Source organism: Panthera uncia, chromosome D4, assembly GCF_023721935.1.
Source record: "Panthera uncia isolate 11264 chromosome D4, Puncia_PCG_1.0, whole genome shotgun sequence".
In the NCBI taxonomy this organism is placed as follows: Eukaryota; Metazoa; Chordata; class Mammalia; order Carnivora; family Felidae; genus Panthera; species Panthera uncia.
In genome coordinates this window covers 60,683,197-60,709,734 of record NC_064807.1, presented here as the reverse complement: position 1 = coordinate 60,709,734, position 26,538 = coordinate 60,683,197, and the positions used below count along the sequence as shown (strand labels likewise).

Below are 26,538 nucleotides of genomic sequence, written 5' to 3'. Positions count from 1 at the left end.
GCAAGGCTATCTTTCAAAGAACCACTCTCCTTGCTTTCTCAACCCTTTCTAGGCATTCAATTTCTCCCTTAGCTTCCCTGGGCCCACTTCATTTCAGCAGTAGGAATCTTAGTGCTGAGCTATTGAAATATGAGGGAAAATCCTCGGCTAAGACTGTTAGGTTCCAGCTACTAGGTGTACTTTGCCCTTGGTCAAGTGATTCTTAACTTCCATCCAGGTTAACGTCCTCAGGAATTCTGTGGTTCTAGCAGCTTGAAACTTTTCCCTTTCCCAATTCAGTTCAACTTCTGTTCTTTGAATGTGGCTGCAGGTCTGGGGAATCGTGGTCTAGCGAAGGGAGAAAAGGCATGCTCTCAGGCAGCTGTAACTAGGATGACACCCCCCAACATGCACGCCCAGCAAGTTCAGGGCTGGACTTAGGGCCAAGCTTTGTCCCCGGATCCTGCGCTCTCCTCCCTGGGCTTCCCGGAGAGCGGGGGGCTTCCGGCGGGCCCCCTCCTCCCGGGGGCGGGGCCTACCTCTCCCACTCCCGCCTCCCGGGCTGCGCGCGGCTGCGGGCCGCGGTCACGTGAGCGCGGCGCGGCGGGGGAGGGGCCCTGATTTCCGGGCGGCGGAAGGAGACGCGGCCGCGTGAGGACGAGGCGATTTGAAAACACGCTCCGGGAGCTAGAGGCTGAGGCCGGTGGCGCACGCCGTCGCCTCGTGGGCTTCTGTTCGGACGCTCCTCTCCTCTGTCTCCGCGCCCCGGTCCCGGCGGGCCTTCAGGTGAGCGGCCGCCGCCCGTCGGGCCGGGCCCTCCCGGGGCGTGGGACGGCGCGCGGGGCCGTCGCCCCCCGGTCCGCGGCCCAGGCGGGCCGGGCCGGCTGTGGCCGGTCTGCGCGTCCGGAGGCTGTCCCGCGGCGCCGCGGCGGAGCGGGGCCTGGGTGCGGAGCTGGGCTGTGCGGGGGCGGGGCGCCCCGCGGGCGTTTGAAGCGCCTCAAGTGACTGGGCGGGTTCGCGCGGTTTCGCGTCCCGGAGACTTTTAGGCCGGGGTGTGTAGGTTGGGGCCCGCTTCCCCGACTGTGGCCCTGATCGCCGTCCGTGGGAGTAGAAGGCACGGTAGTTTCTACAGCCCGCCGGCTCTTCACTTGTGGGACGCTGGACCGAAGTGGGGCGGTGGGGATGAGTGGGCGTCTCCTACTCGGCCCCGTCGCCGTCCAGGTGTGGGGGTTTAGCAGTCTTTGCGGAGCAGAGTGGGTTCGGCGGCTGTCTGGAGGCGCCCCTGTGTGGGGCATTTACTTTCTGGGAAGTCTGGTGTCTCCCGATTGTCCCCCTCAGGAGAGTTGGGAGGAACTCGTGAGAGTAAGGGGTTGGCGGGGAAATTACCAAAGGTCGACTGCAGTGTGCATTTTTATTTATTTATCTATCTTTTGGAAAAGAAGCTGGAAATTAAGGTGGTAGACAAAGTAGCTGAAATTCGATTAGGTCGAAATTCTGACACGCTGGAATCTTCCTTTTGTTGAAATTAGAAGACCTGCAACTGGAATGTATGAAATTCACTTCTAAAACTTTAGGGGCTCACCCGCGTAGGAGGTCCAGTGATGTGAGATTTCAACCCCTGACGCTTGAGTTTCTAGCTACTATTCAGTGTTGGCTGCTGTAAAAGTGGCTTATTCAGAATATTTGCTGTGCTATGAAAATCTTTATTTTTGTTTTATTTACTTATTTTTAAAGATTTAATTTTATGTAATCTTCACACCCATGATGGGGCTTGAAATTGGAACCCTGAGATCCAGGATCCAGAGTTATATGCTCTACCGACTAAGCCAGCCAGGTGCCCTTGAAAATCTTTATTTAACTTATTTAAAAAAAAAAAAAAGTTTTTGAAAAGTTTATTTACTTTGAGAGAGGGAGAGAGAGCGTAAGCAGGTGTGGGGCCGAGAGAGAGAGAGAGAGAGAGAGAGAGAGAGAGAGAGGGAGAGGGAGAGAGAATAAGAATGAGAGTTTCAAGCAGACTCCCTGCTGATAGTGAAGCTTGAACTCACAAACCTGAGATCATTACCTAAGTGGAAATCAAGAGTCAGAGGCTTAACTGACTGGGCCACCCAGGCATCCCCTTTATTATTTTTTTAAGTTTATTTATTTTGAGAGAGAGACAGAATCCTAAGCATTCTCCGAGCTGCCAGTGTGGAGCCCATTGTGGGACTTGATCCCATGAGCAGCCAAAATCCAGAGTCTGAGCTTAACTGACTGAGCCAGCCAGGTGCCCCTGAAAATCTTTATTTTAATGTGAAAGTAACAAATTGGTAATAGGACTTTAAAAATTCCTAGTATAAAAATGGTCTTTGTGTACCATAAAATAATATTATTAGCTTTAAAAGTCAAGGAAGAGCCATCAGCCCTCTTAGTTTCTAATAGGGAAATTACTGTGACTAATATAAAGTGATGCATAATATGGTATAAGCTTGACCGACTGTATGTTGGACACAGGTCAGGTAGTTAGTGGCTAAAGATAGCCCAGAGGATTGGTGACTGGGGGTTAATTCATTTTTTGTCTCATACCGTTTATTTTCATCTCTAGTACTAGCTAATAATAAAATTGTAGGGAAAGTTCACAAAGAGTGCTTGCTTAATTAAAAACTTTTTGTATACGGGGTGCCTGGGTGGCTCAGTCGATTAAGCGGCCGACTTCGGCTCAGGTCATGATCTCACGGTCAGTGAGTTCAAGCCCCGAGTCACGCTCTCTGCTGACAGCTCAGAGCCTGGAGCCTGTTTCAGATTCTGTGTCTCCCTCTCTCTGACCCTCCGCCGTTCATACTCTGTCTCTCTCTGTCTCAAAAATAAATAAACGTTTAAAAAAAAAATTAAAAAAAAAAAACTTTTTGTATTAAAAGAGGCCAGGTGAGGGGCACCTGGGTGGCTCAGTTATATTTGAGCGCCCGACTTCAGCTCAGGTCATGATCTCTTGGTCTGTGAGTTCAAGCCCCACTTTGGGCTCTGTGCTGACAGCCTGGAGCCTGCTTCGGATTTTGTTTCTCTCTCTCTGCCCCTCCCCTGCTTGTGCGTGTCCCCTCTCTGTCTCTCTCTCTCTCCCCCTCCCCTCCTTCTCCCCCTCTCAAAAAAGTAAATATTAAAAAAAAAATTTTTTTTTTTTTTAAATAAAAAGGCCAGGTGAGTATTCTTTTTAGGTTTTGCTTATCCCTTTTTTAAAACTAGAATAACTAGAGGTGTGGGTGGGGTGAAAACCTGGAATTGGTATAAATGAAATAAGTTAAGCCATTTTGCCACTCAGGTTTCCAGTCCTCACCTTAATTCCAGTATGTGTAACATAAAGCTGATTTTGCAGAGCTCTGTTTTGTAAGTCCCTCTTCAACTCCCTAACACAGGACTGACAAATCTTTCTGAGGCTCATCTTTAATTTAGTACCACCTTCCAAACTTGGTTTTGTGAGAATTGAATGCCAGTGTACATAATGTGTCTCATATTGTGCTTGATAATGTTCTGGTCCTAAGAGTTTGAGGAAAATGTACGTGTTGTTATACATATTGAACAGTGCCAGGTGCAGTTCTCAGTGTTTTACAAATAGGAACTCATTTGCTCCTTATTAATCCTATCCTGTAACAATTATATGAGGTAAGTATTATTATTATCATCCCTGTTTTGATAAAACAGATAAAAACTGAGGCACAGTTTTAACTACAGCTAGAAAGTGGCAGTCTGAATAAGAACTGAATCAGTCTGGCTCTAGAATCTGCTTTTAACCTATGTTGCCAAATCCTACCTAGCTTAAGGGGCTCTAATGTGGTAAAACCTTGCAATCATGTGAATTTGGATGTAATGTTATAGGGGATTGGCTTCTGGATTCCTGGAACTTGAGCTGCTTGGTCTTGCACAAGCCATTTTATTTCACAATAATGTAAACCTTCATTTTATTCACATTTTTTGGACTCCCCATTTATAGTGTTGTGACTTCTAAAAAAAATTTCTGGACATAGCATAGTTATGATAGACGAGAAGTTTTGTTTCAGAGGTACTTACCTGTTCTAGTGGGTGTATAGTGGTGAGCAGAATTCATTATTTTTGTAGCATGTGGAAAAGTTTTCAAGAAGACTTGAGCTGATTCCAGGTATAGGAGGCTATATTTTAGATAGATGTTAGCTTATGAGAAAATAAAGCTGGAGGGGAAGTTAGGAAGGACGTGAAATGTCAAGCTATGGAGTTTTTACTGTAAGGGAGTGGAGGAACAGCTGAAAACTCCTGAGCCAGATCTGTGTTTAGAAAGAGCTCTCTCGCGATTCTAGCAAATGGACTGGGGAGTAGACACTAGAAACGAGGCAAGCATACTGATGGGGAAACTAATAACAGTCTGGGGTAGAAGTAAAGGATTTAAGAGGTGGCCTGGGAATGGGAAGGAGGCACGGATCAAAATTTTTGTGTGGGAAGTTTTGGATGTAAACTGAAAGAATGATGAAGAGGGGGAAGTACAAAATGACATATTTGTGCCCAGGTTATGTATAACAACAGTGGCCTAGCTGGTCTTTGTTCCTTACTCCTCTGTTATACTATACTCCCTTTTATACTGCTTTTATTTCCTGGTTTGGATACTGTTTTCTGTTTAGTCTGAACCTATCCTGGTGTTCAAAATGCTGATACTTCATTTTTGCCCATACCAGACTTATTCTCTACCCCTGAATCATACCGTGTTTTCCTTACTCAATGAAATGCCCATTAACTCTCCTTGCTACCTATCTCTGAATCTTACACATTTTTCAGGCACCAGTTTAGATTCATGAGACCTTTTCTGGCTGTTAAAGGATGCGTTAGATGAAAACATTAGTCTTCAGACTTAGTTTTGTTTCATTAGTAGAGGTTCCTCAGGGACTTTGGGGGGCCAGGAACAGATATAAGGTATATTTAGCAATCTGTGTGCCACCCCCTCCCCCAACCACCCACCCCAAACCTGGACCTGGTTATTTCAAAAGGTTTCCATTTCCCAGCTAAAAACGCTTGACAGATTTGTGGCAGGGTTGTTGCCTTATTGTTGATGACTTCTCTTTATATGTGTCTTGACTAAGGTATACCTGTTGGTAAAGGTATTCTCCATTTAATACTTTGATCCTTTGGCACAGTCACTGTTGGCCTTGATTCTTGATTAGCTTTGAAATAAATTTTAGAGTAATATAAATGTTGGAAAATACCTTCTTTATTCTTTTATAGGTTATTTTCTTATATCCATTGTTTTAAAATTCTTTTCATTATAGCACTCAAGAATGACCAAAAAAAGAAAACGCCAAGATGATTTTCAAAAAGTAAAACTAAAAGTTGGTAAAAAGAAACCCAAATTAGAAAATGCTACTGTTACAAACTTTAAAACGAAGACTATACATCTGCCTGAGCAACTCAAAGAAGATGGAACTCTTCCAACGAACAATAGAAAACTTAACATAAAGGTAAATCATAAATACTGTTTCGATAAAGTAAGAGTTTTCTTTGAAATCATCTAGAATGTTTTTTGTGAAAAGTTGTATTGATTTCTCAGGGTTTATTGATGGCTTAAGTTCGGAGTTTGTCCGTTAATCAAATCTGAGTTGCCACTGCAGCTTTCCCACCTCCTCCAGAAAGACTTGCTCAACTAAACGCACAGTGATTTCTGTTATATACCTATTTGATGTGTTAATATATGATCTGGAAGAAATTCTGTTTAACTTTTCAATGTAACAAGTTTTTGATGTGACAATTTTCTAGCTGTTTTTATATTTCATGAAGATCTTGTCTTACTGATTTTTTTTTTTTTTAAGAGAGAAAGTATACGAACTGGGGGGAGGGAGGGAGAATCTTAAGCAGGCTCCTCACCCAGTGCAGAGCTCAAAGATCTTGTCTTACTCATTTTGAACCCACATAACTTACAGGTTCTCAGTAAATGTGTGAAGTTAATTCAAGTTTGAGCAATAGTTTTGTTTAAAATTTTAACAGCTTTATTGAAATGTAATTTTTATGCATAATAAAATCAACCCATTTAAAGTGTGCAATTGTGTAACTTTTAATGTATTTATAGTTATGCTATTATCCCCACAGTCTAATTTTAGAACAGTTTTATCATGCCAGAAAGAAACCCTATATCTATTACAGGTCACTCCCCATTCTTCTCCCCTAGCTGTAGGCAGCCATTAATCTACTTTTTGTCTGTGTAGATGTGCTTATTCTGGTCATTTCATATAAATGGATATGTGGTCTTTCGTTACTGGTCTTTTAGTTAGTATGTTTTTGAGGTTCATCTGTGTTACAGCGTATCTGTCAGAACAGTACTTCATTTCTCTGTACTGTTGAATAGAGTTTCAGTGCATGGTTAATGTCACATTTTATCACTCATCAGTCGATGGACATTTGGTTGCCACTTGTAATGCCACTTGCCATTTGGTTGCCATGTGTAAAGCTGTTATGAGCATTTGTGAGCCAGTTTTTGTGAAGATCAACATTTTCTAGTTTTGCTTTTAAGTTCTGAAGTTAAATAAAATTGAAAAGGTACTTGAAGTTACTTTTTTTTCCCCACAGATGGTATAAAGTATTCCACAAATAAAATTGTCAAATGTTATACTCAGAATACACACATATCCTGAAAGACTATTTAAAATAAGGAGAATGCATTTGTTAAATTAAGAGTATATAAACGTACCTACCATATGTTTGGTACATAGTAGGTTTTTCAGTAGCGATGATGATTGTTGTCACTTTAAATGATAGCCTACATGCAGGTTAATTTCAGAAAGAAGATTCTGACCAAGAGTTATGTAATGTTTTTATTAAGCTAAATATATTTTAAAGATAAAACAATCTTAGTAAAAGCTAAATAACATTTCAAAAATACTTACTGAAGTAGTTTCCTCAAGGAGGGTTAATTTATTAGCATAGTTTTAGTTCGCATGTTTATTTGAAAATGTTATAATATAGCTAAATCCTGTATTTTTATTTTTAGGATTTGCTGTCACAGATGCATCACTACAATGCTGGGGTTAAACAAAGTGCTCTTCTTGGACTTAAAGACCTTTTGTCTCAATACCCATTTATAATTGATGCACACCTTTCAAACATATTAAGTGAAGTGACTGCTGTGTTTACAGATAAAGATGCTAATGTACGATTAGCAGCAGTTCAACTTCTTCAATTCCTGGCCCCCAAAATACGAGCTGAACAAATTTCTCCATTTTTTCCTTTGGTAAGTGCCCATCTCTCTAGTGCCATGACTCACATTACTGAAGGAATTCAGGAGGACTCTTTAAAAGTTTTGGACATTCTGCTGGAACAGTACCCAGCCTTAATTACTGGCCGTAGCAGTATATTGCTTAAGAATTTTGTAGAACTTATTTCTCATCAGCAGCTGTCCAAAGGACTGGTAAATAGAGACAGATCCCAGTCCTGGATACTTTCTGTAAATCCTAATCGGAGACTCACTTCTCAGCAGTGGAGGCTGAAAGTCTTAGTGAGACTCAGTAAATTCCTTCAGGCCTTGGCAGATGGATCCAGTAGGTTGAGAGAAAGTGAAGGACTTCAGGAACAAAAAGAAAATCCCCATGCCACTAGCAACTCCATTTTTATCAACTGGAAGGAACATGCCAACGACCAGCAGCACATCCAGGTTTATGAAAATGGGGGTTCACAGCCAAATGTCAGTTCACAGTTCAGGCTACGGTAAGAAGGATTTCAGTTATGTCCACACTCAGTTTTCCTATATTGAATTTTAACTGCTGATCATTGATGGCTAATTGTGGGGAGACATGAAGTTGTCTTTTATAGTTTTCATATAGTTACTCATGATTTGATTTTATTTACTGATGGGAGGAGTCATATGAAAGTATTAATTTGTTCATTTCTTACAAAGCCTAATGAGAAATAAAACTTGATGGTCTTTTTTGGCTTTGTCATCTTAGAATTTTATTTTCTTACTAGTCTTGATCAATGTAATTGTCAATTCAGGGAACTTCATTTTACTGGTACTTTACATTTAAATTTAAATTAAACAGGGAGTGATATTTTTTAATCATTAATTTTTATTTTTCATTCTTACCTTTCTTTATTAGGTACCTGGTTGGAGGACTAGGCAGTGTGGATGAAGGCCTGTCATCTACTGAAAACTTGAAAGGATTTATTGAGATAATAATTCCATTGCTAATTGAATGCTGGATTGAAGCTGTGCCTCCACAGCTAGCTGCTTCTGTTGGAAATGGTATAGAAAGAGAACCTCTGCAGGTTATGCAGCAAGTTCTTAATATTATTTCCCTTCTGTGGAAACTCTCCAAACAACATGATGAAACTCATAAATTGGTGAGAACTTAATGGATTCTTTATTTTCTAAGTAATGCCTTTTATCATAAATGGGCAGGTTAGAAATTTACTAATTGATTATGCATTTTCCAAAATAATTCTAGTGGTGTAACTATAAGCTTGTTTCTTATTTTAGCCCCAAAATGCAAGTTAAGATAGTCTTGTGAGATGATTCTGAAATTTATTTGTTTGTTTATGTAAGACAGCACAAGTGGGAGAGAGGGGCAGAAAGATTTTTTTTTGCGCGCACACGAGGGGTGGGGGGAGGGGGAGGGAGGGAGACTATCTTAAATAGGCTTCATGCTCAGCTTGATCCTGTGGCCCTGGGATCCTGACCTGAGCCGAAATCAAGAGGCAAGATGCTCAACTGACTGAGCCACTTGTGTGCCCCACTCTGAATATTTTTAATTTAAGTGAAATGTGTAACTTAATGAGCTTGTTTTCATTTGCTTTTATTGGATGTAATCACAGTAGTGTTACCATGTATTGTTTATGGCAGATTGATTACGTAGGAGCATTCTAGTTTCTGGAGGCCTCTTATGGGATTAAAAAAGTTGCTTATTAAGGAGTTTCTTCCAGTGTATGCCACATTGTCAATTTTAGCAGAAATGGACCACAGTGAAGATCTTATAACTAACCTGTGATTTAGAGAAGAAATTACTTACAGACTTGATTAGTGCATGCTGTTTTGTTTTCTCTTGACAAGGGATATAAGATCAGAACACATTTCTAAAAGTCACCTTTCACTGTAGGTAAGCTGTAGTTCTAGGTATGGTCTGCGTGAAATTAACCTAAGATTCTAAGTTGTGTAATAGGTTTTCACTAGAAAAGATGATAGTAAAGACGAGTTTCGTGATGATTTATCTGCTGTGTGGGGGAGAGTTGAATATTGGCAGCCTTTTTGAAGTGCTGTGGTATAGAGAATATGTATAGAGAATATAATGTATAGTCCATGGTGTAAGTAAGGAAGAACAAGATCTAAGATTAATTGGTATTAAATTAATATGATAGCACACTTAAAGGGCAGCTGCAGGAACAATACTTTAAAGCTTAAAGTATCTGGTTTATAGAATTTCTGCAAGGATTTTTGACTAGGCAGGTGTGAATCCTTGAAGTTGCCTGCATGTGTACAAAACTGACAAAGCAGTTTTTTGGTTTTGTTCAATTTTTATTTCAAGCTGGAATTTAGAATGAGTGAATAGACTCCATAAAATAAGATGAAGGATAAACTAAAAAAGAGTATTCGATGATCCTGAAAAGCATTGTGGAATCATACTAAGGTGTGTGTTTCTTTTAAGAGCTTGCTCTAGCACTATTAACCCATTATCCATCATCTGTAGGGTTGTTACATGAATTGCTTTTTCAAATAGGATGGCATTTTATTGACTACAGTTTTGAGCCTGTCTCATGATTCATTGCATACATTGGCAAGAAATTGATCAGGGTTGGGGGTAGAGTGTATAATTTTATGAAAGCAAAGCTTACTGTCCTTTATGGCAATTAACCTATGGTGTAAGCTAGTGACTAACAATGCATACAGGTTTTTGGAAAAGCATATGTTATTTGCATTCTTGAATGGATTTATCTGAAGCTGGGATAGAAAGTAAAAGTCATGATATCAACATAAACCTTAAGTACCAGTCTTTCCTTCATTTTTAGAAAACTAAGAAAAATTCTAAGCATTTTGGTGTTTGGTGACACACAGGCACTAATTGTTAATCCTTTAGTAATAGTGTTTGTAACCAGATAGAATGGTAGGACCAAATGCAAATTCATTAATTATGCTAATTTTATATTATGCACTATCGTTCAGATAATACTGTGAAAATATCCAAACACTGCTTTAATTTTATGGATATTTAAAGTTGTATGCGTTAGAACTATTCTGTGCTATTATGACTGTTTATTAACAGTTCATTAACGTAGGACACTATATTCAGAAGACTGTTTTGTATAGATTGTTGAACGCTATGTAGAATACTGAACTGGGATACTATTTAAAATTCAAATATATTGAAGAAAGTTTAATTCGAATAGAAATAGTATTTAAAAGCATACACTGGTAGAATTCTCTAATTTACCTTGGCAAATTGGTTATGTTGAATTGTAATAACTGGATAAGGTAAGATCTATTATTTTGTTAAAAAAATTTTTTTTAATGTTTATTTTTGAGAGAAAGAGCATGAGCGGGGGAGGGGCAGAGAGGGAGACACAGAATCTGAAGTAGGCTCCAGGCTCTGAGCTATCAGCACAGAGCCCGGTGGGGAGCTTGAACCCATGGACCACAAGATCGTGACATGAGCTGAAGTCAGAGCTTAACTGACTGAGCGATTCCAGGCACCCCAAGATTCATTATTTTAGAACAAAGCATGAATATGTATGTGAGCTGTACAAGGTGACATTAAAATGCGTTAATTTATTTTTTGTTACCATTATGTTTGTCTCACTCATCTTCAGTTATAGCTTAGTAGTTAAGATACTGGATGACCTATAACAGCTCAAACTTTAAAAGAGGAATGAAGTGGCATTCCTTGGTCTTAAATGCAAATTGTGTCCCACAACCTAAATTGTAGCTCTTTTCTCTCAGAAAATGTGAAGGTCTTCTGGAGCACCTGGGTGGTTCAGCTGGTTTAGCATCTGACTCTTGATTTCGGCTCAGGTCATGATCCTAGGGTCATGAGATTGAACCCCGCATTGGGCTCCATGTTGAGCGTGGAGCCTGCTTAAGATTCTTTATCTTTCCCTCTGCCCTTCTACCCTGCTTGTGCGTGCACTGGCTCGCTCTATAAAATTAAAGAAAAGGCGGGGGAGAGAGGGCACCTGGGTGGCTCAGTTGGTTGAGGATCCTTTTTTGGCTCAGGTCATGATCTCACGATTCGTGGGTTTGAGCCCCACGTCAGGCTCTGTGCTGACAGCTCAGAGCCAGGAGCCTGCTTCGGATTCTGTGTCTTCCTGTCTCTCTGCCCCTCCCCCACTCACACTCTGACTCTCTCACTCAAAAATAAATAAACATTAAAAAAAATTAACAGAAAAAATGTATAGGGCTTCTATTGATAAATTGGCATCTAGATTAGGTGCAGCCTTGGGACACTTGCTTGCTTTTAGGTTTTGCTAAATGTATTTATTTGCTGCATAGTTGAGAAACTTCATTTTAATCCAGGTTTTATTATTTATTAAAGTTTATTTATTTAGAGACAGTGTACACACGTGCATGAGCAGGGAAAGGGCAGAGTGAGAGGGAGAGAGAGAATCCCAATCAGACTCCATGCTCAGCAAGGAGCCTGACATGGGGCTTGACTGTGAGATCGTGTCCTGAGCCGAAATCACAAATCGGATGTTCAACCAACTGAGCCACCCAGGTGCCCCTTAGCTTTGTATTTTAATGCTTGCTATTTTTAGTTTATATACTTCATTGCCCACGTCTTTTTTGCCATGAGGATTGGAATTTGTACAACGTAATGCAAATATGCATCAGGATTTGTTGAACATCTATAAATATGGCTGTTTAAGTTAATTAAGATTCAGTTCCTTAGTCACACTGCCGCATTTCAAGAGCTCAATAGCTACATGTGGCTAGTGGCTGTGGTATTAGAAAACACAGATGAGTAATAATTCCATCACTGCAGAAAGGTCTGTTGAATAATGTTGCTGTACAGAGTCTCGGGTGTTGTTCTAGGCTCGGGGAATATAGAGATGAACATGACTGACAAGGTTGCTTGCCCTCCAGTACTTAACTTTTGGTGGATGGTAAACAAATATATAATGTCAATACTAAGAAGAAAGATGAAAGTAAAGCAGGGTAAAGAGAACATGTGCTGGAACAGAGTGAGTGGGAGCTGTATTATTATTATTATTATTATTATTATTATTATTATTAAGGTTATTTATTTGAGAGTGAGAGAAAGAAAGAATCCCAAGGCTATGCACTGTCAGTATAGAGCCCAATGCGGGGCAAACTCATGAACTGTGAGATGACCTGAGCTGAAATCAAGAGTCAGAGGCTTAACGAACTGGGCCACCCAGGTGCCTCAAGGGGGAGCTATTCTAAATAGATGGTCAGGAAACGCTTTCATGGCTTTTAAATGTCAATGAATAAAGTTAAAGGAGCAAGTCTTAGACCTGTGGGAAGAACCTTCCAGGCATAGGGAACAGCAAGTGCAAAGCCCCTGAAATGAGAACAAATTTGGCATATTTGAGGAATGGCAAGAAAGCCTGTGCAAGTGAGGTACTAAGAGAATGGTAGAAGATAAGGGAAAAAAGTGACAGTGGCCAGATCATGTAGCACCCTATTGTCCATGGTAAGAAGTTTGGATTTTAACCCAAATGTGGTGAAAAGACATTGGAGAATTTTCAACAGGGAAGTGGCATGATCTGAATTATGTTTATTTAACTTTAATATGACGAATTGGTACATAGAACACTAGTGAACTTCTCTGTGATCAGCATCCAGGTCTAGCAAAACTGTGGAACCCAAACTCACACCATCTTTCCTATGAATGACCAGTCCTGCCCTACATACATACTTATTCCCTTTCTTCTTTCCTGTGTTATTTGGAAGTATGGTTTATGCTTTAAAAGGTCACCCTAGGGGCGCCTGGGAGGCTCAGTTGCTTAAGCATCCGACTTCAGCTCAGGTCATGTTCTTGCAGTCTGTGGGTTCGAGCCCCACATCAGGCTCTGTGCTGACAGCTCAGAGCCTCGAGCCTGCTTCGGATTCTGTGTCTCCCTCTCTCTCTGGCCCTGCCCTGCTTGTATTCTGTCTCTCTTTCTCTCTCTCAAAAATAAACGTTTCTTTAAAAAAATAAAAAGATCACCCTGGCTACTATGTAGAGAATTGACTTTTGAGAAGGGCAAGAGGAAAAGTAGGGAGACCAGTTGGGAGGCTATTGCAGTAATCTTGGTAAGAGTGGTGGATTAGAATAGAATGGTAGCTAGAGTTGAAGTGATGAGAAGCAGCTGGGTTCTGATAAAGTCAGTGGGACTGCTGATGTGTATAGTGAAGGAAAGAGGAGCAAGAATGGTGCCTGCGTTATGATCCAAATGACAGTGTGACTGCCGGTGGGGAGATCAGTTTATTCATGTTAAATTTAACATGTCTGTTAGAAGTTCAAGAAGACATGTTGAGTATACAGTGATAAATTAGCACAAAGAGAAGAATACAGTAAAGGATACTAAGGAGCTGTAGGGTAACCAGCTAGTCCTATATCCCAAGAAACCTTTTAGTCCCTGGAAAAATGGAATGGTTGGTTCTCTGGATAGGAGAAAATAAGAGTGTTGTAATTTGGAAAAAGTGTTTCAGGTAGGAGAGAAAGATTCATGAGTACTGCAAGAACTTTAGAGAATTGCATTGCTTTTTTTTTTTTTTTTTTTCAACGTTTTTTATTTATTTTTGGGACAGAGAGAGACAGAGCATGAACGGGGGAGGGGCAGAGAGAGAGGGAGACACAGAATCGGAAACAGGCTCCAGGCTCCGAGCCATCAGCCCAGAGCCTGACGCGGGGCTCGAACTCACGGACCGCGAGATCGTGACCTGGCTGAAGCCGGACGCTTAACCGACTGCGCCACCCAGGCGCCCCAGAGAATTGCATTGCTTTTTGACAAATATTTTTAATGGGAAATAATAGAATTGCTGGGAAGTAGAGTTATTGTGTAACGGAACACTAGTACAAAGACTTTCTGGTATATTTTACAAATACTGCACTAGTGGTTCAAATTCAGGATTTTCTTCTTACTTTCTCCCTTTTTCTTTTAAACAGTAAATAAAATACAAGTAATGATAATTATTAAACACCAGAAAGATCTATGGGTGACATTTGGGTGCTCTAATTTATTTTGATTTTAAAATTTATTTGTATCTTCTGTCATAAGCAAAAGATGTATTATAATGGTAAATATATAGTTGAATATTAATAAGTGGTCACATTTCTGCTTAAAGTTTTATTGGTTATTTTAAATTGTTTCTTGTAGATTTTCTAATTTTTATTTATTTTAATAGGAGTCGTGGCTTCGAAAGAATTATCTTATTGATTTCAAACACCATTTTATGAGTCATTTTCCGTATGCCTTAAAAGAAATAACCAAGCACAAAAGGAAAGAGACAAATAAAAGGTATTGTGATTCCTTCCACTGTATAGACTTGAAAAAGTTTTTAACCTGAAATTACCAGAAGATAATTAGCCTTAAACTGAAACGTTCTAAACTGTGAGGGGTTTGTATCTAAATTTTGTGAGATAAAAGTAAAAGTAGCCGTAGTATGGCTGATCTTGAACAAGTAAGTCACTTTAAGCCTTGAGACTTCCGTTTCTTTTTTTTTTTTTTTATTAAAAAAAAATTTTTTTTTTTCAACGTTTTTTATTTATTTTTGGGACAGAGAGAGACAGAGAATGAACGGGGGAGGGGCAGAGAGAGAGGGAGACAGAATCGGAAACAGGCTCCAGGCTCTGAGCCATCAGCCCAGAGCCTGACGCGGGGCTCGAACTCACGGACCGCGAGATCGTGACCTGGCTGAAGTCGGACGCTTAACCGACTGCGCCACCCAGGCGCCCCGACTTCCGTTTCTTTTAATGTTTAAAAATCTAAAGTGAATTCTTTTCACAGAGTATCAAGTTATATAAATAAGAATATAATAAAATTTGTTGGGCTGATTTATTTGGGAAAGAGGTACTATGTAATCCCTAAGCAAGAAAGTATCTTAAAGGTCATGTAGTTGTGTCATTTATATATGAGGAAACTGGTAATGAAACTATTATCAGTATCAGGAAGAAGGATAATTGGAGAGAAATAACTTTCTAAACCAGAATTTATGGATTAGAAGATGGAACTTAAAATTGTAAGCCTGAAAACGGTTTAAAATGTTCACCTCAAGTGAGAGCAAGTAAGTGTAGAAACAAGTTATCTAATAAAATTTGAGAAGCAGGTGCAAGCTAGAACGCTAGAAGTGGCAGTTCCTCAAATGAGTAAATGCCTGAAGGGGTCTTAGTCTGTCAGATGATTGTTATATTTGTCAAAGGGAAGAAACTACCTGGAGAATCAATGAGGCTCTTTGAACAGGGTTTAGAGGATATGCTTAGAAGTGACAAGGCTGTTGGAGGCCGATAAGGTTTTCATTTCTTCATTAAATATTTTGGTTGCTTACTATAAAAGTATCATAATAGAGATCATCAGATGTTTTCTTGTTCTAAGCAATTCATAAAGTTGTTTAAATCAGTCACAATACAAAATTGGTAAAAATATGTCAGGGAAGAGTTAGGAGACAGAAACCACCCTAGTGATTTTAACAGCATTAAAAAAAAAAATTTATTTAGTGCACTCAAACAGGGGAGGGGCAGGGGGGTGCAGAGGATCCAAAGGGGGCTCTGTGCTGACAGCAGTGAGACTGCTGTGGGGCTCAAACTCAGAAACCATGCGATTGTGACCTGAGCCGAAGTTGGACATTCAACTGACTGAGCTACCCAGGTGCCCCAAAGAACCGAAAAGGCAAAAGGAAACATAATATGGAGATAGCCACTCAGGAAAGTAGGTACTGTCTCTAGAAGTGGGAGAAAGAAGAGAGCAAGAAGCTTGGAGGAAATGCTTTGTGGCACCAAAACTCTGACCCCTGGGAAAGTGGTTTTTCCTTAGTGGGCATGAATGTTTTTGAGATCTGAAGAGGGGCCTCGAGCTGGGGCTCAAAACTTTGCTAAGGGAATTTTGGCTGGCTGGTGCTTCTTCGGGTCGTGATGATGCTGGTTTTGTGTCACAAAAACTGCAAACTGGATTCAACTGTGGCTACTAGAATAAACTGCTTCTGGCCTGAGGAAGAGTTGTTGAGTTGAATTGGCAGCAAAAGGAAGCAAAAACAGGACTGGGAAGCAAACAAAGGAGAGTATCCCATCTTTCTCCTACAGCTTTCTAGTCTCACTAGGACCCCTTCATTGGCAGAGCTTAACGAGAAGCCAGCTGCAAAGGAAAAATGTGGCCTAGAGTCCCAGCTGTAGGATGACAAAGCAGAGTATAGAAGGGTGGGTTTGAAGCTTAAAAACAATAGTCCAGTAACTGGCAGGAGGAAAATTGAATTGTATGTAGCAGAAGGCAGTTTATTTAAGGGTTATTAGAATTGTATAATTAACAAGTGCTATAGGAATTTATAGGAAGAGAAAGATCCTTGATGGGATGAACAGATAAAGCTATATTGAAGAGTAGTATTTGAGCATGGATATCACTTTAGCAGGCATAAATGAAGCAAGGGATGAGAGATTATACTAACTAGAAGAGGTAGCATGTAAGAAAACCATAGGATTAGGTAATGGAGAGCATGGGACAGATCTGGGTCAAATCTGATTTCTGCTGTTTACCAGCCTTGATGCTGAGAGACGTTCCTTGTCTGTGAAATTCAGTGCCAAAGGGTCAAAGCTGAAAGATAAATGAAGACTTTTGGTTGGATCAGAACTACGTCTTTGGAAGATTCATTTAGTGAGTTTCTGGAGTTGGAGGGGACAGTCAAATAGGTAGCTACTTTCTTGAGTAAGGTATTAGGTTCCCCACCTCCTATCCCTCAACAAACATGATTTTTTATTAGAGCAAAACTTTTAAATCTGGTCCATGGATAAGCTTCAGAAAGTCCTAGAACTCTTGAAGAGTTTTATGTGTGTGTATTTTTCTTGATAAGAGCTTCCATACATAATTTTCATCAAAATGAGATTAAGTAGTGATTAGGAAGTTTGGCATTTAGTAGACCATTAAATGCAAGTAAATTATCCAAGAGTGTATGGGTGTGCTGTCATTATTCAAAACATTTATTGAACACTTAACATGTGGAAGGCAGTTACTGTACTGTGTGCTGAGCATTTTGAGGTAAAGGGGTGATGCTTTGGAGTACAAGCTAATGGGGGAGATGTTTCTGATTGTTTAATCTGTGACCAACTGTGATAAAGTTAAGGAACAGTTTAGGGTAATATGAGAGTATATAATAAGGAGCCTGTCCTGATCTTTTAAGAGGGAATAGAGTTGTAGGGAAGGCTGCCCTGATGAAGTGATTTGTACCAAGATATAAAAGGTAAAAAGGAGTTAACTTTATGAAGATGTTGAGGTAATGAAATTGTGGAATTTTTTTAAAAGATTTTATTTTATTAAAAAAAAAATTGTAACGTCTAGAGAGACAGAGATAGAGCGCGAGCAGGGGAGGGGCAGAGAGAGAGGGAGACACAGGATCTGAAGCAAGCTCCAGGCTCTGAACTGGAGCCCGATGCGGGGCTTGAACTCATGAACTGTGAGATCATGCCCTGTGTTGAAGTCGTACGCTTAACCGACTGAGCTACCCAGGTGCCCCCATGTGGAATTTTGAAAATTAAATTGAATTTTATTTCATTACAGTAAGTGTACTCTTTAATCCCCATCCCCTATTTAACCCATCCCTCTACCCAACTCCCCACTGGGAACCGTCCGTTTGTTCTCTATAGTTAAGAGTCTGTTTCTTGGTTTTTCTCTCCCTCCTTTTTTTTTTTTTTTTTTTTGTTCTTTTTTGTTTTTTGAATTTCTCGTAAGTTTCCACATTTGAGTGAAATCATATGGTATTTGTCTTTCTCTGACCTATTTCGCTTAGCACTATCCTCTTCAGGTCCAACCATGTTGTTGCAAATGGCAAGATTTCATTCTTTTTTATGGCTAAATGTGTGTGTGTGTGTGTGTGTGTGTGTGTGTGTGTGTGTGTGTACAAACATGCAGTACCTTCAGTACCTTCTTTATCCATTCATCTTTTGATGGATACTTGGACTGCTTCCATAGTATGGCTATTATAAGTAATGCTGCAATAAACATATGTGTACGTGTATCCCTTTGAATTAATGTTTTTGTATTTTTGGGTAGATACCCAGTAGTGTGATTCTTAGATCATAGGGTAGTTCTATTTTTAACTTTTGTTTTTAAGTAGGCTTCACACCCAATGTGGAGCCCAACGTGGGGCTTGAACTCACAACCCCAAGATCAAGACCTGAGCTGAGATCAGCAGTCTGACACTGACTGAGCCCACCCAGGCACTCCTGTTTTTAATTTTTTGAGGAACCTCCATGCTGTTTTCCACAATGGCTATACCAATTTGCATTCCCATCAGCAGTGCATGAGTGTTCCTTTTTCTTCACATCCTTGCAGCACTTGTGTCTTCTGTTTTTGATTTTAGCCATTCTGACAGGTGGGAAGTGATACCACATTGTAGTTTTGATTTGCGTTTCCTTGATCACGAGTGATGTTGAGCATCTTTTCATGTGTCTGTTGGCCATTGGCCATCTGTATGTCGTCTTTGGAGAAATGTCAGTTCACGTATTCTTGTTTTAAATTGGATTATTTGTTTTTTAGGCATTGGGTTGTGTCAGTCTTTTATATATTTTAGCTACTAACCCTTTATTGGATATGTCATTTGCAAATATTTTCTCCCATTCTGTAGGGTGGTATTATTTAGTTTTGAGGATTGTTTCCTCTCTGTGCAGAAGTCTTTTATTTTGATGAAGTCCTAGTAGTTTACTTTTGTTTTTATTTCCCTTGCCTCATGAGACCTATCTAGAAAAATGTTGCTATGGCCAGTGTCAGATTACTGCCTGTGCTCTTGTCAAGGATTTTTATGGTTTGAGGTCTCACATTTAGGTCTTGAATACATTTTGAATTTGTTTTTGTATATGGTATGAGAAAGTGGTCCATTTTCATTCTTTTTTGTGTGTAGCTGTCCAGTTTTCCCAACACCATTTGTTGAGACATTTTTCCATTGTATATTCATTTCTCCTTTGTCCAAGATTAATTGACCATATAATAGTAGGTTTATTTCTGGACTTTCTATCCTACCCCGTCTGATCTACATGTCTATGCCAGTAGCATATGTTTTAATTGCCACCGCTTTGTAATATAACTTGAAATCTGGAATTGTGATACCTCCAGTTTTGTTTTCCTTTTTCATGATTGATTTGGCTATTGAGGGCTTTTGTGGTTCTATACACATTTTAGGATTGTTCTGTGAAAAATGCTGTTGGCATTTTGATAGGGGTTGCATTAAATGTATAGATTGATTTTGGGTAATATAGACATTTTAACAATATTTATTCTTCCAACCCATGAGCATGGAATGTTTTTCCATTTGTTTGTGTCATCTTCATTTTCTTTCATCAGTTTTTAAGAATTTTTCAGAGTGCAGGTTGTTAACCTCTGGTTAAGTTTATTCCTAGATCTTTTATTGTTTTTGGTGCATTTGTAAATGGGATTGTTGTCTTAATTTCACTTTTTGCTTGTTTCATTATTAGTGTATAAGAATGCAACAGATTTTTGTACATTGATTTTGTATCCTGTGACATTACTGAATTCATTTATCAGTTCTAGTATTTTGGTGAAAATTTTGGGTTTTCTGTGTATAGTCTCCTGTTATCTGTAAATAGAGTTTTACTTCTTCCTTACCAATTTGGATGCCTTTTATTTCTTTATGTTGTCTAATTGCTGGGACTTCCAACATTATGTTGAATAAACGTGGTGAGAATGGACGTCCTTGTCTTGTTCCTGACCTCAAGGGAAAAGCTCTGTTTTTCACCACTGAGTAAGATGTTGGCTGTGGGTTTTTTTTTTTTTTTTTAAATTTTTTTTTTCAACGTTTTTTATTTATTTTTGGGACAGAGAGAGACAGAGCATGAACTGGGGAGGGGCAGAGAGAGAGGGAGACACAGAATCGGAAACAGGCTCCAGGCTCCGAGCCATCAGCCCAGAGCCTGACGCGGGGCTCGAACTCACGGACCGCGAGATCGTGACCTGGCTGAAGTCGGACGCTTAACCGACTGCGCCACCCAGGCGCCCCAACTGTGGGTTTTATTATATTGAGCCATGTTCCTTCTAGACCTACTCTGCAAAGGGTTTTTATCATGAATGGATGCTGTACTTTGTCAAATGCTTTTTTGCATCTATGGGACAGAATGCATCATCTATATGGTTTGTATTCTTTTTCTTACTGATGTAATGTATCACATTGATTGTTTTGCGAATATTATTATTTGATGTTTATTTTTGAGATAGAGCCTGAGTGGGGGAGGGACAGAGAGAGGGAGACACAAAATCCAAAACAGGTTCGAACCCGTGAACTGGGAGATATGACCTGAGCTGAAGTCTGACACTGAAACCAACTGAGCCACCCAGGCGCCCTGACTGTTTTGCAAATATTAAACCACCTTTGCATCCTAGAAGTAAATCCCACTTGATCATAGTATATGCTTTTTAAATATATTGTTGGATTTGGTTTGCTAATATTTTGTTGAGGATATTTGCATCTGTAAGAGATAATGGCCTATAGTTCTCTTTTTTGTGTCTTTATCTGGTTTTGGTATCAGGGTGGTAATTGGCCTCATTGAATGAATTTTGGAAGTTTACCTTTTTTATTTTTTGTAATAGTTGGAGAAGGAGTATTAACTCTTCTTCAGATGTTTGCTAGAATTTGCCTGTGAAGCCGTCTGGTTCTGGACTTTTGTTTATTGGGAGTTTTTTGATTACTGATTCAATTTCATTGTTGGTAATTGATGTGATCAGATTTTCTATTTCTTCCTGCTTTAGTTTTGGTAGGTTATGTTTCTAGGAATTTATCCATTTCTTCCAAGTTGTCCAATTTGTTGGCATAGATATTTTCATAATATCCTGTTACAGTTGTTTGTATTTCTAGGGTGTTGGTTATTATTTCTCCTTTTTCATTAATTGTATTTGTGTCTTTCTCTCCTTGTCTTATGTATTTATTTTATTTTTTAATTTTTCTTTATTTAGTTTTTTGTTGAGTCTTGCTAGAGGTTTATCAGTTTTTGTTGATTTGTTAGAAGAACCAGTTTCTGGTTTCATTGATATGTTCAATTATTTTTTCTAAATTTCTGTATCATTTATTTCTGCTCTAATCTTTATTATTTTTTTCCTTTTGATGGCTTTGGGTTTTGTTTTTTTTGTGGCTTCTTTAGGTGTAAGGTTAGTTTGCTTATTTGAGGTTTTTCTTTTTTTCTTTTTTACATTTATTTATTTTTGAGAGAGACAGACAGCATGAGCAGGGGAGGGGCAGAGAGAGAGGGAGACACAGAATCAGAAGCAGGCTTCAGGCTCCCTGCTGTCAGCTCAGAGCCCAATGCGGGGCTCGAACCCACGAACGACGGGATCATGACCTGAGCTGAAGTCGGACGCTTAACCGACTGAGCCACCCAGGCGCCCCTTGAGGTTTTTCTTCTTGAGGTAGGCCTGTGTTACTATAAACTTCTTTCTTAAAATTTTTTTAAACCATTTGAAAAAAATTTATTTTAATGCTTGTTAATTTTTTGAGAGAGAGAGAGAGAGAGAGAGAGAGAGAGAGAGAATATGAGTGGGGGAAGGGGCAGAGAGAGAGGGCAACACACGAAGCAGGCTCCAGGCTCTGAGCTGTCAGCGCAGAGCCCAATGTGGGGCTTGAACTCACGATCCACGTGATTATGACCTGAGCCCAAGTTAGATGCTTAACCAACTGAGCCACCTGGGCACCCCTATATAAACTTCTTTCTTAAACCACTTTGGTGCAGCCCAAAGATTTTGGACTGTTGTGTTTTCATTTTCATGTAATTTTTGATGTTCTCTGATTTCTTGGTTGACCCGTTCATTGTTTAATAGCATGTTATTTAACTTAACCTCCATGTATTTGTGCTCTTTTCAGATTTTTTTCTTGTGATTTAGTTGTAGTTTGATAGCATTGTGGTCAGAAAAGATGTATATAGAACATTGATTTTTTTTTTTTTTTAATTTGTTGAGACTTGTTTTGTGGCCTAATATGTGATCTATTCTGGAAAATGTTCTGTGTGCACTTGAAAAGAATTTGTACTCTGCTGTTTTAAGATAGAATGTTCTGAATATGTTAAATCCATGTGGTCCAGGATTTCATTCAAAGGCACTATTTCTTTGTTGATTTTCTGTTTGGATGACCTGTCCATTGATATAAGTGGACTTTTAAAGTCCCCTATTATTATTGTATTACTATCAGTTATTTCTTTTATGGTTGTTATTAACTGTGTTTTGTATTTGGGTGCTCCCATGTTGGATGTGCAAGTACTTACAATTTTTATATCCTCTTGTTTGGAATGCCCCCTTTATTATTACATAGTGCCCCTTTTTGTCTTTTGTTATAGTCTATAACAAGTCTTTTTAAAGTCTATTTTGTCCAGTATAAGTATTGCCGCCTTGGTTTTCTTTTAACATCCATTTGCATGATAAATATTTTTTCATCCCCTCACTTTCAATCTGCACATGTTGTTAGGTCGGAAACGAGTCTTTTGTAGGCAGCATATAGATGGGTCTTGTTTTTTTAATCCACTCTGTCACCCTGTGTCTTTTGATTGGATCATTTAGTCCATTTACATTCAAAGTAAATATTGAATAGATATGTATTTACTGCCATTTTGTTACTTGTTTTATGGTTGTTCCTGTAGATTTTCTCTGATCCTTTCTCTTCTCTTGCTCTCTTTCATAGTTTGCTTTCTCTAGTGATATACTTGGATTCTTTTCTCTTTATTCTTTGCATATCTATTACTGATGTTTGATATGTGGTTATCATTAGGTGTGCACATAACATCTTCTACATGCATATAGCAGTCTATATTAAGTTGATGATCATTTAAGTTTATACTGTTATTTACTCCTCTCCCTCCCATGTTTTAGGTATATGGTTTCATATTTTACATCCTTCTATTTTATGAATCCCCTTAACTGAATATTTACAAATACATTTATTCTTATTGCTTATGTGTTTTTTACTTTTTGTACTCTCACTTCTGGTCTTCCTTTTCATTCGGAGTCCCCTTTAAATATTTCTTGTAGAGCTGGTTTAGTGGTCATGCGCTCCTTTAGTTTTTGTCTGAGAAACTCTTTTATCTCTCCTTCTATTCTGGATATTCTTGGCCACAGATTTTTCCCTTTCAGCATGTTGAATATATCCTGCTGTACTCCTTTCTGGCCTGCAAAGTTTCTGCTGAAAAATCCACTGATATCCCTGTAGGGTTTCACTTGTATGTAACTGTCTTACTTTCTCATCGTCCTTTAAAAATTTTTTCTTTATCACTACTTTTTGCCATTGTAATTACTATGTTTGTCGGTGTGGATGGCCATGGTTTGAATTGGGAGTGGGGGGAGGGTCTCTTTTTCCTGAGTCTGGATCTCTGTTCCTTCCCTAGACTAGGGAAGTTTTCAGGTATTATTTCTTCAAATAAATTTTCTTCCCTCTTATCTCCTCTTCTGAGATCCCTATAATGCAGATTGTTACTATGCTGGATGGAGTCACTGAGTACCCTAAGACTATTCTCAGTTTGCATAAGTTTCTTTCCTCTTATTTGCTCAGCTTGGTTACCTTCCATTACTGTCTTCCAGGTCATTAATTCATTCTTTGCTTTGTCTAGCCTGATATTTATTCCATCCAGTGTATCTTAAATTTCATTTTCTGTGTTCTTGATCTCTGATTAGTTCTTTTTATTCTTTGACAGTCTTACTGATGTTCTCCATTCTTTTCTCCAATCCAATGTCTTTTTTTTTTTTTTTTTTTTTTTAAGTAAGCTTCGTTTTCAGTGCAGAGCTCAACATGGGGCGTGAACTCAGGACCTTGAGATCAAGGCCCGAGCTGAGATCAAGTGTCAGATGCTTAACCAACTGAGCCACCCAGGTACCCCTCTCCTGTATCTTAAATTCTCTATCAGGCATATTACTTATTTTCACTTTGGTCTCTTGCTGTGGTTTGGTCCTGGTCTTTCATTTGGGAGATGTTTCTCTGTCTCCTCATTTTGCCTGACTTCCTGTGTCTGTTTTTGTGTGTTAGGGAAGTCAGCTGTTTCTTTTGCTCTTAACAATAATAGTCTCTTAAAGAAGAGGTCCTGTAGTGCCCGGCAATGCAGTGTCCTGTTTCCCAAGGCCTGATGCTTCAAGAGAGTGTCTCCTATGTGTTTTGTGTGTGCTCTCCATTTGCGTCTTGGCCTCTTTTTCCTTTAGTGTAGTTTACAGAAGCTCTCTTTGCTCATTGTGTACAATGTTTGATCCTTGGCAGGGGTGGGGCACTGTTTATTTGTTTAAATGTTTATTTGTTTGGCGGGGAGCGGGGGGTGAGTTAGGGACAGAGAGAGAGGGAGACACAGAATCCGAAGCAGGCTCCAGACTCTGAGCTGTTAGCAAGAGCCTGACATGGGGCTTGAATACATGAACTATGAGATCATGACCTGAGCCAAAGTTGGATGCACAGCTGGCTGAGCCACCTAGGTGCCCCCAGGTGGAACACATTTTAATAAGGGGTGTAGTGGTCTGCTTTTGAAAGGAGACCTGCCACTACTGCTGCCAGAACTGAGGTCCTGAAAACATGAGTGTCAGGAGATGTGGCATTGGCAGAGTTTGTGCTGGGTTTCTTGGGGAGGGGCCTGCAGCGCTAGGACTCATGCCTGCATGTGACTGGGAAGGGCATATCTGCTGAATTGTCATGGGTTGGGGGGTGTTGGGTATGGTGGAGGGTGTGGGATGTTTTGGCAGGGGTGGGATGTAAGGAGGCTTGGCAAGTTAGGTTAGGAGTGGTAGCATGGGGCTGTTTCCTGTTGGTGGCTATTTATGCTGAAGGGAGAAGAGGGAAATGACCCTTGCCAGGTCCTTTGTTCCTGGAGGGGTCTCCCTGTGACCTCTGCCTCTCTGGGCCATGCTTTGAGATGAGCAAATCGCAAATCACTTTCCCTCTTGTCTGCCCTTGAGTTTTCCAGTTGCTGATACTATGCTGTATTTGCACGGGCTGTTTGTCCTGCTCTAATTGTGGGAACTCTGCTTCCTAATGTCTTCTGGGCTTTCTCAGAGCCAAGTCTGCCGATTTTTAAAATTTCAGGCTTTAAGTCCCGCTGGTTTTTGAGAACTACAAAATTCAGCCCCTCTCATTTTCAAAAGCAAATATTCCAGGGATTCATCCTCCCTGTTCAAGGGCTCCCCTATGTGAAGTCTGTTTTCTGCCCTTCTCTGTGCCATCATCTCCCTCTCCATTGTGTCAAATAGCCATGGTCCATTTTGCTTCCAGACTGTCTTTGCCCTTCCTACCTTCTTTAATATGTCCCCTTCCCTGCCTTTAGTTGTGGAATTTGTTCTGCCAGTTTCTGGATGGTTTCCTAGGTAATTTACACTGATACGGGTGTTATCTAGTTGTATTCGTGGGAGGAGGCAAGCTTAGGGTCCTCCTACTAGTACTGCCATTTTCCCAGACAACTTTGCAGTTGTGGGATTTTTAGCAAAAATAGATTGGCAATATAACTGGCTTATTTTTTACAAGATTCCCTAGGGATTCATTTTTAGGGATTTTGGGCTGCTCTTCCATAAGGAGCTGAATTGAATACTTAGATAACCTGTGGAGGGCAACAAAAGTTAAAGTTGGGGGGACAATGTTGGCTTTGGCCAGTGGTCTTCATTCTTATTCATATAACCTCAGTTAATTTTTTACCTGATGTCTAAATTTGTTCATCTTTGGTTCAAATACAAAGGATAGTATTGATTTTTATTGTGGTAAAATATACATAACATGAAATTTGAGCTTTTTAAAAAAATGTTTATTTTGAGAGAGACAAGCGCGCGTGCAAGTCAGAGAGGGGCAGGGAGAGAAGAAGGTAGAGAATCCCAAGCAGCCTCTGTGCTATCAGCACAGAGGCCCTTGTGAGGCTTGATTTCATGAATCATGAGGTCATGACCTGAGCCAAAGTTGGACGCTTACCTGACTGAGCCTCCCAGGTGCCCCTTTACCTTTTTAACTTAATCACTTGTATGTGTTTGGTTCAGTAGTATTAAGTATATTTACATTGTTTACAACCATCACTATCATCCATTTCCAGAAATATTTTCATTTTCCCAACTTGAAAGTGTATCGGTTACAAAATAACTCACCATTGTCCCCTACCACCAGCTCTTGGGAACCACTGCTCTACTTTTTATCTCTAATTTGACTCTTCTAGGTATCTCATAGAAGTAGAATCATAAAATACTTTTCCTTTTGTGTCTGGTGTAATTTCACTTAGGAAAATGTCTTCAAGGTTCATCCGTATTGTAGCATGTACCAGCATTTCATTTCTTGTTTTTTTTAAATAGGTTTCATTTTTTGGAGCAGTTTTAGTTTCAAAGTAAAATTGAACAGAAAGTACATACAGAACTGTCATGTACTCCTCCCAGAAATGTATAGCCTTTCTTCTATCCTGCACCATAGTTTTACATTTGTTAGAATCTATGTACCTGCATGGACACATCTCACAT

The 26,538-nt window shown here is 39.7% G+C and overlaps 1 protein-coding gene across 1 annotated transcript in view; it reads left to right on the top strand.

Annotated features, from left to right (window-relative positions):
- Positions 1-589: 589 nt before the first annotated feature.
- Positions 590-26,538, top strand: part of TEX10 (testis expressed 10) — a 61,321-nt gene continuing 35,372 nt past the window's right edge. The window contains exons 1-5 of the mRNA XM_049635323.1: positions 590-765; positions 5,241-5,429; positions 6,953-7,665; positions 8,055-8,298; positions 14,294-14,406. Coding sequence (XP_049491280.1) covers positions 5,250-5,429; positions 6,953-7,665; positions 8,055-8,298; positions 14,294-14,406 — 1,250 coding nt within the window. The 5' untranslated portion in view covers positions 590-765; positions 5,241-5,249. The remainder of the gene's footprint in view (positions 766-5,240; positions 5,430-6,952; positions 7,666-8,054; positions 8,299-14,293; positions 14,407-26,538) is intronic.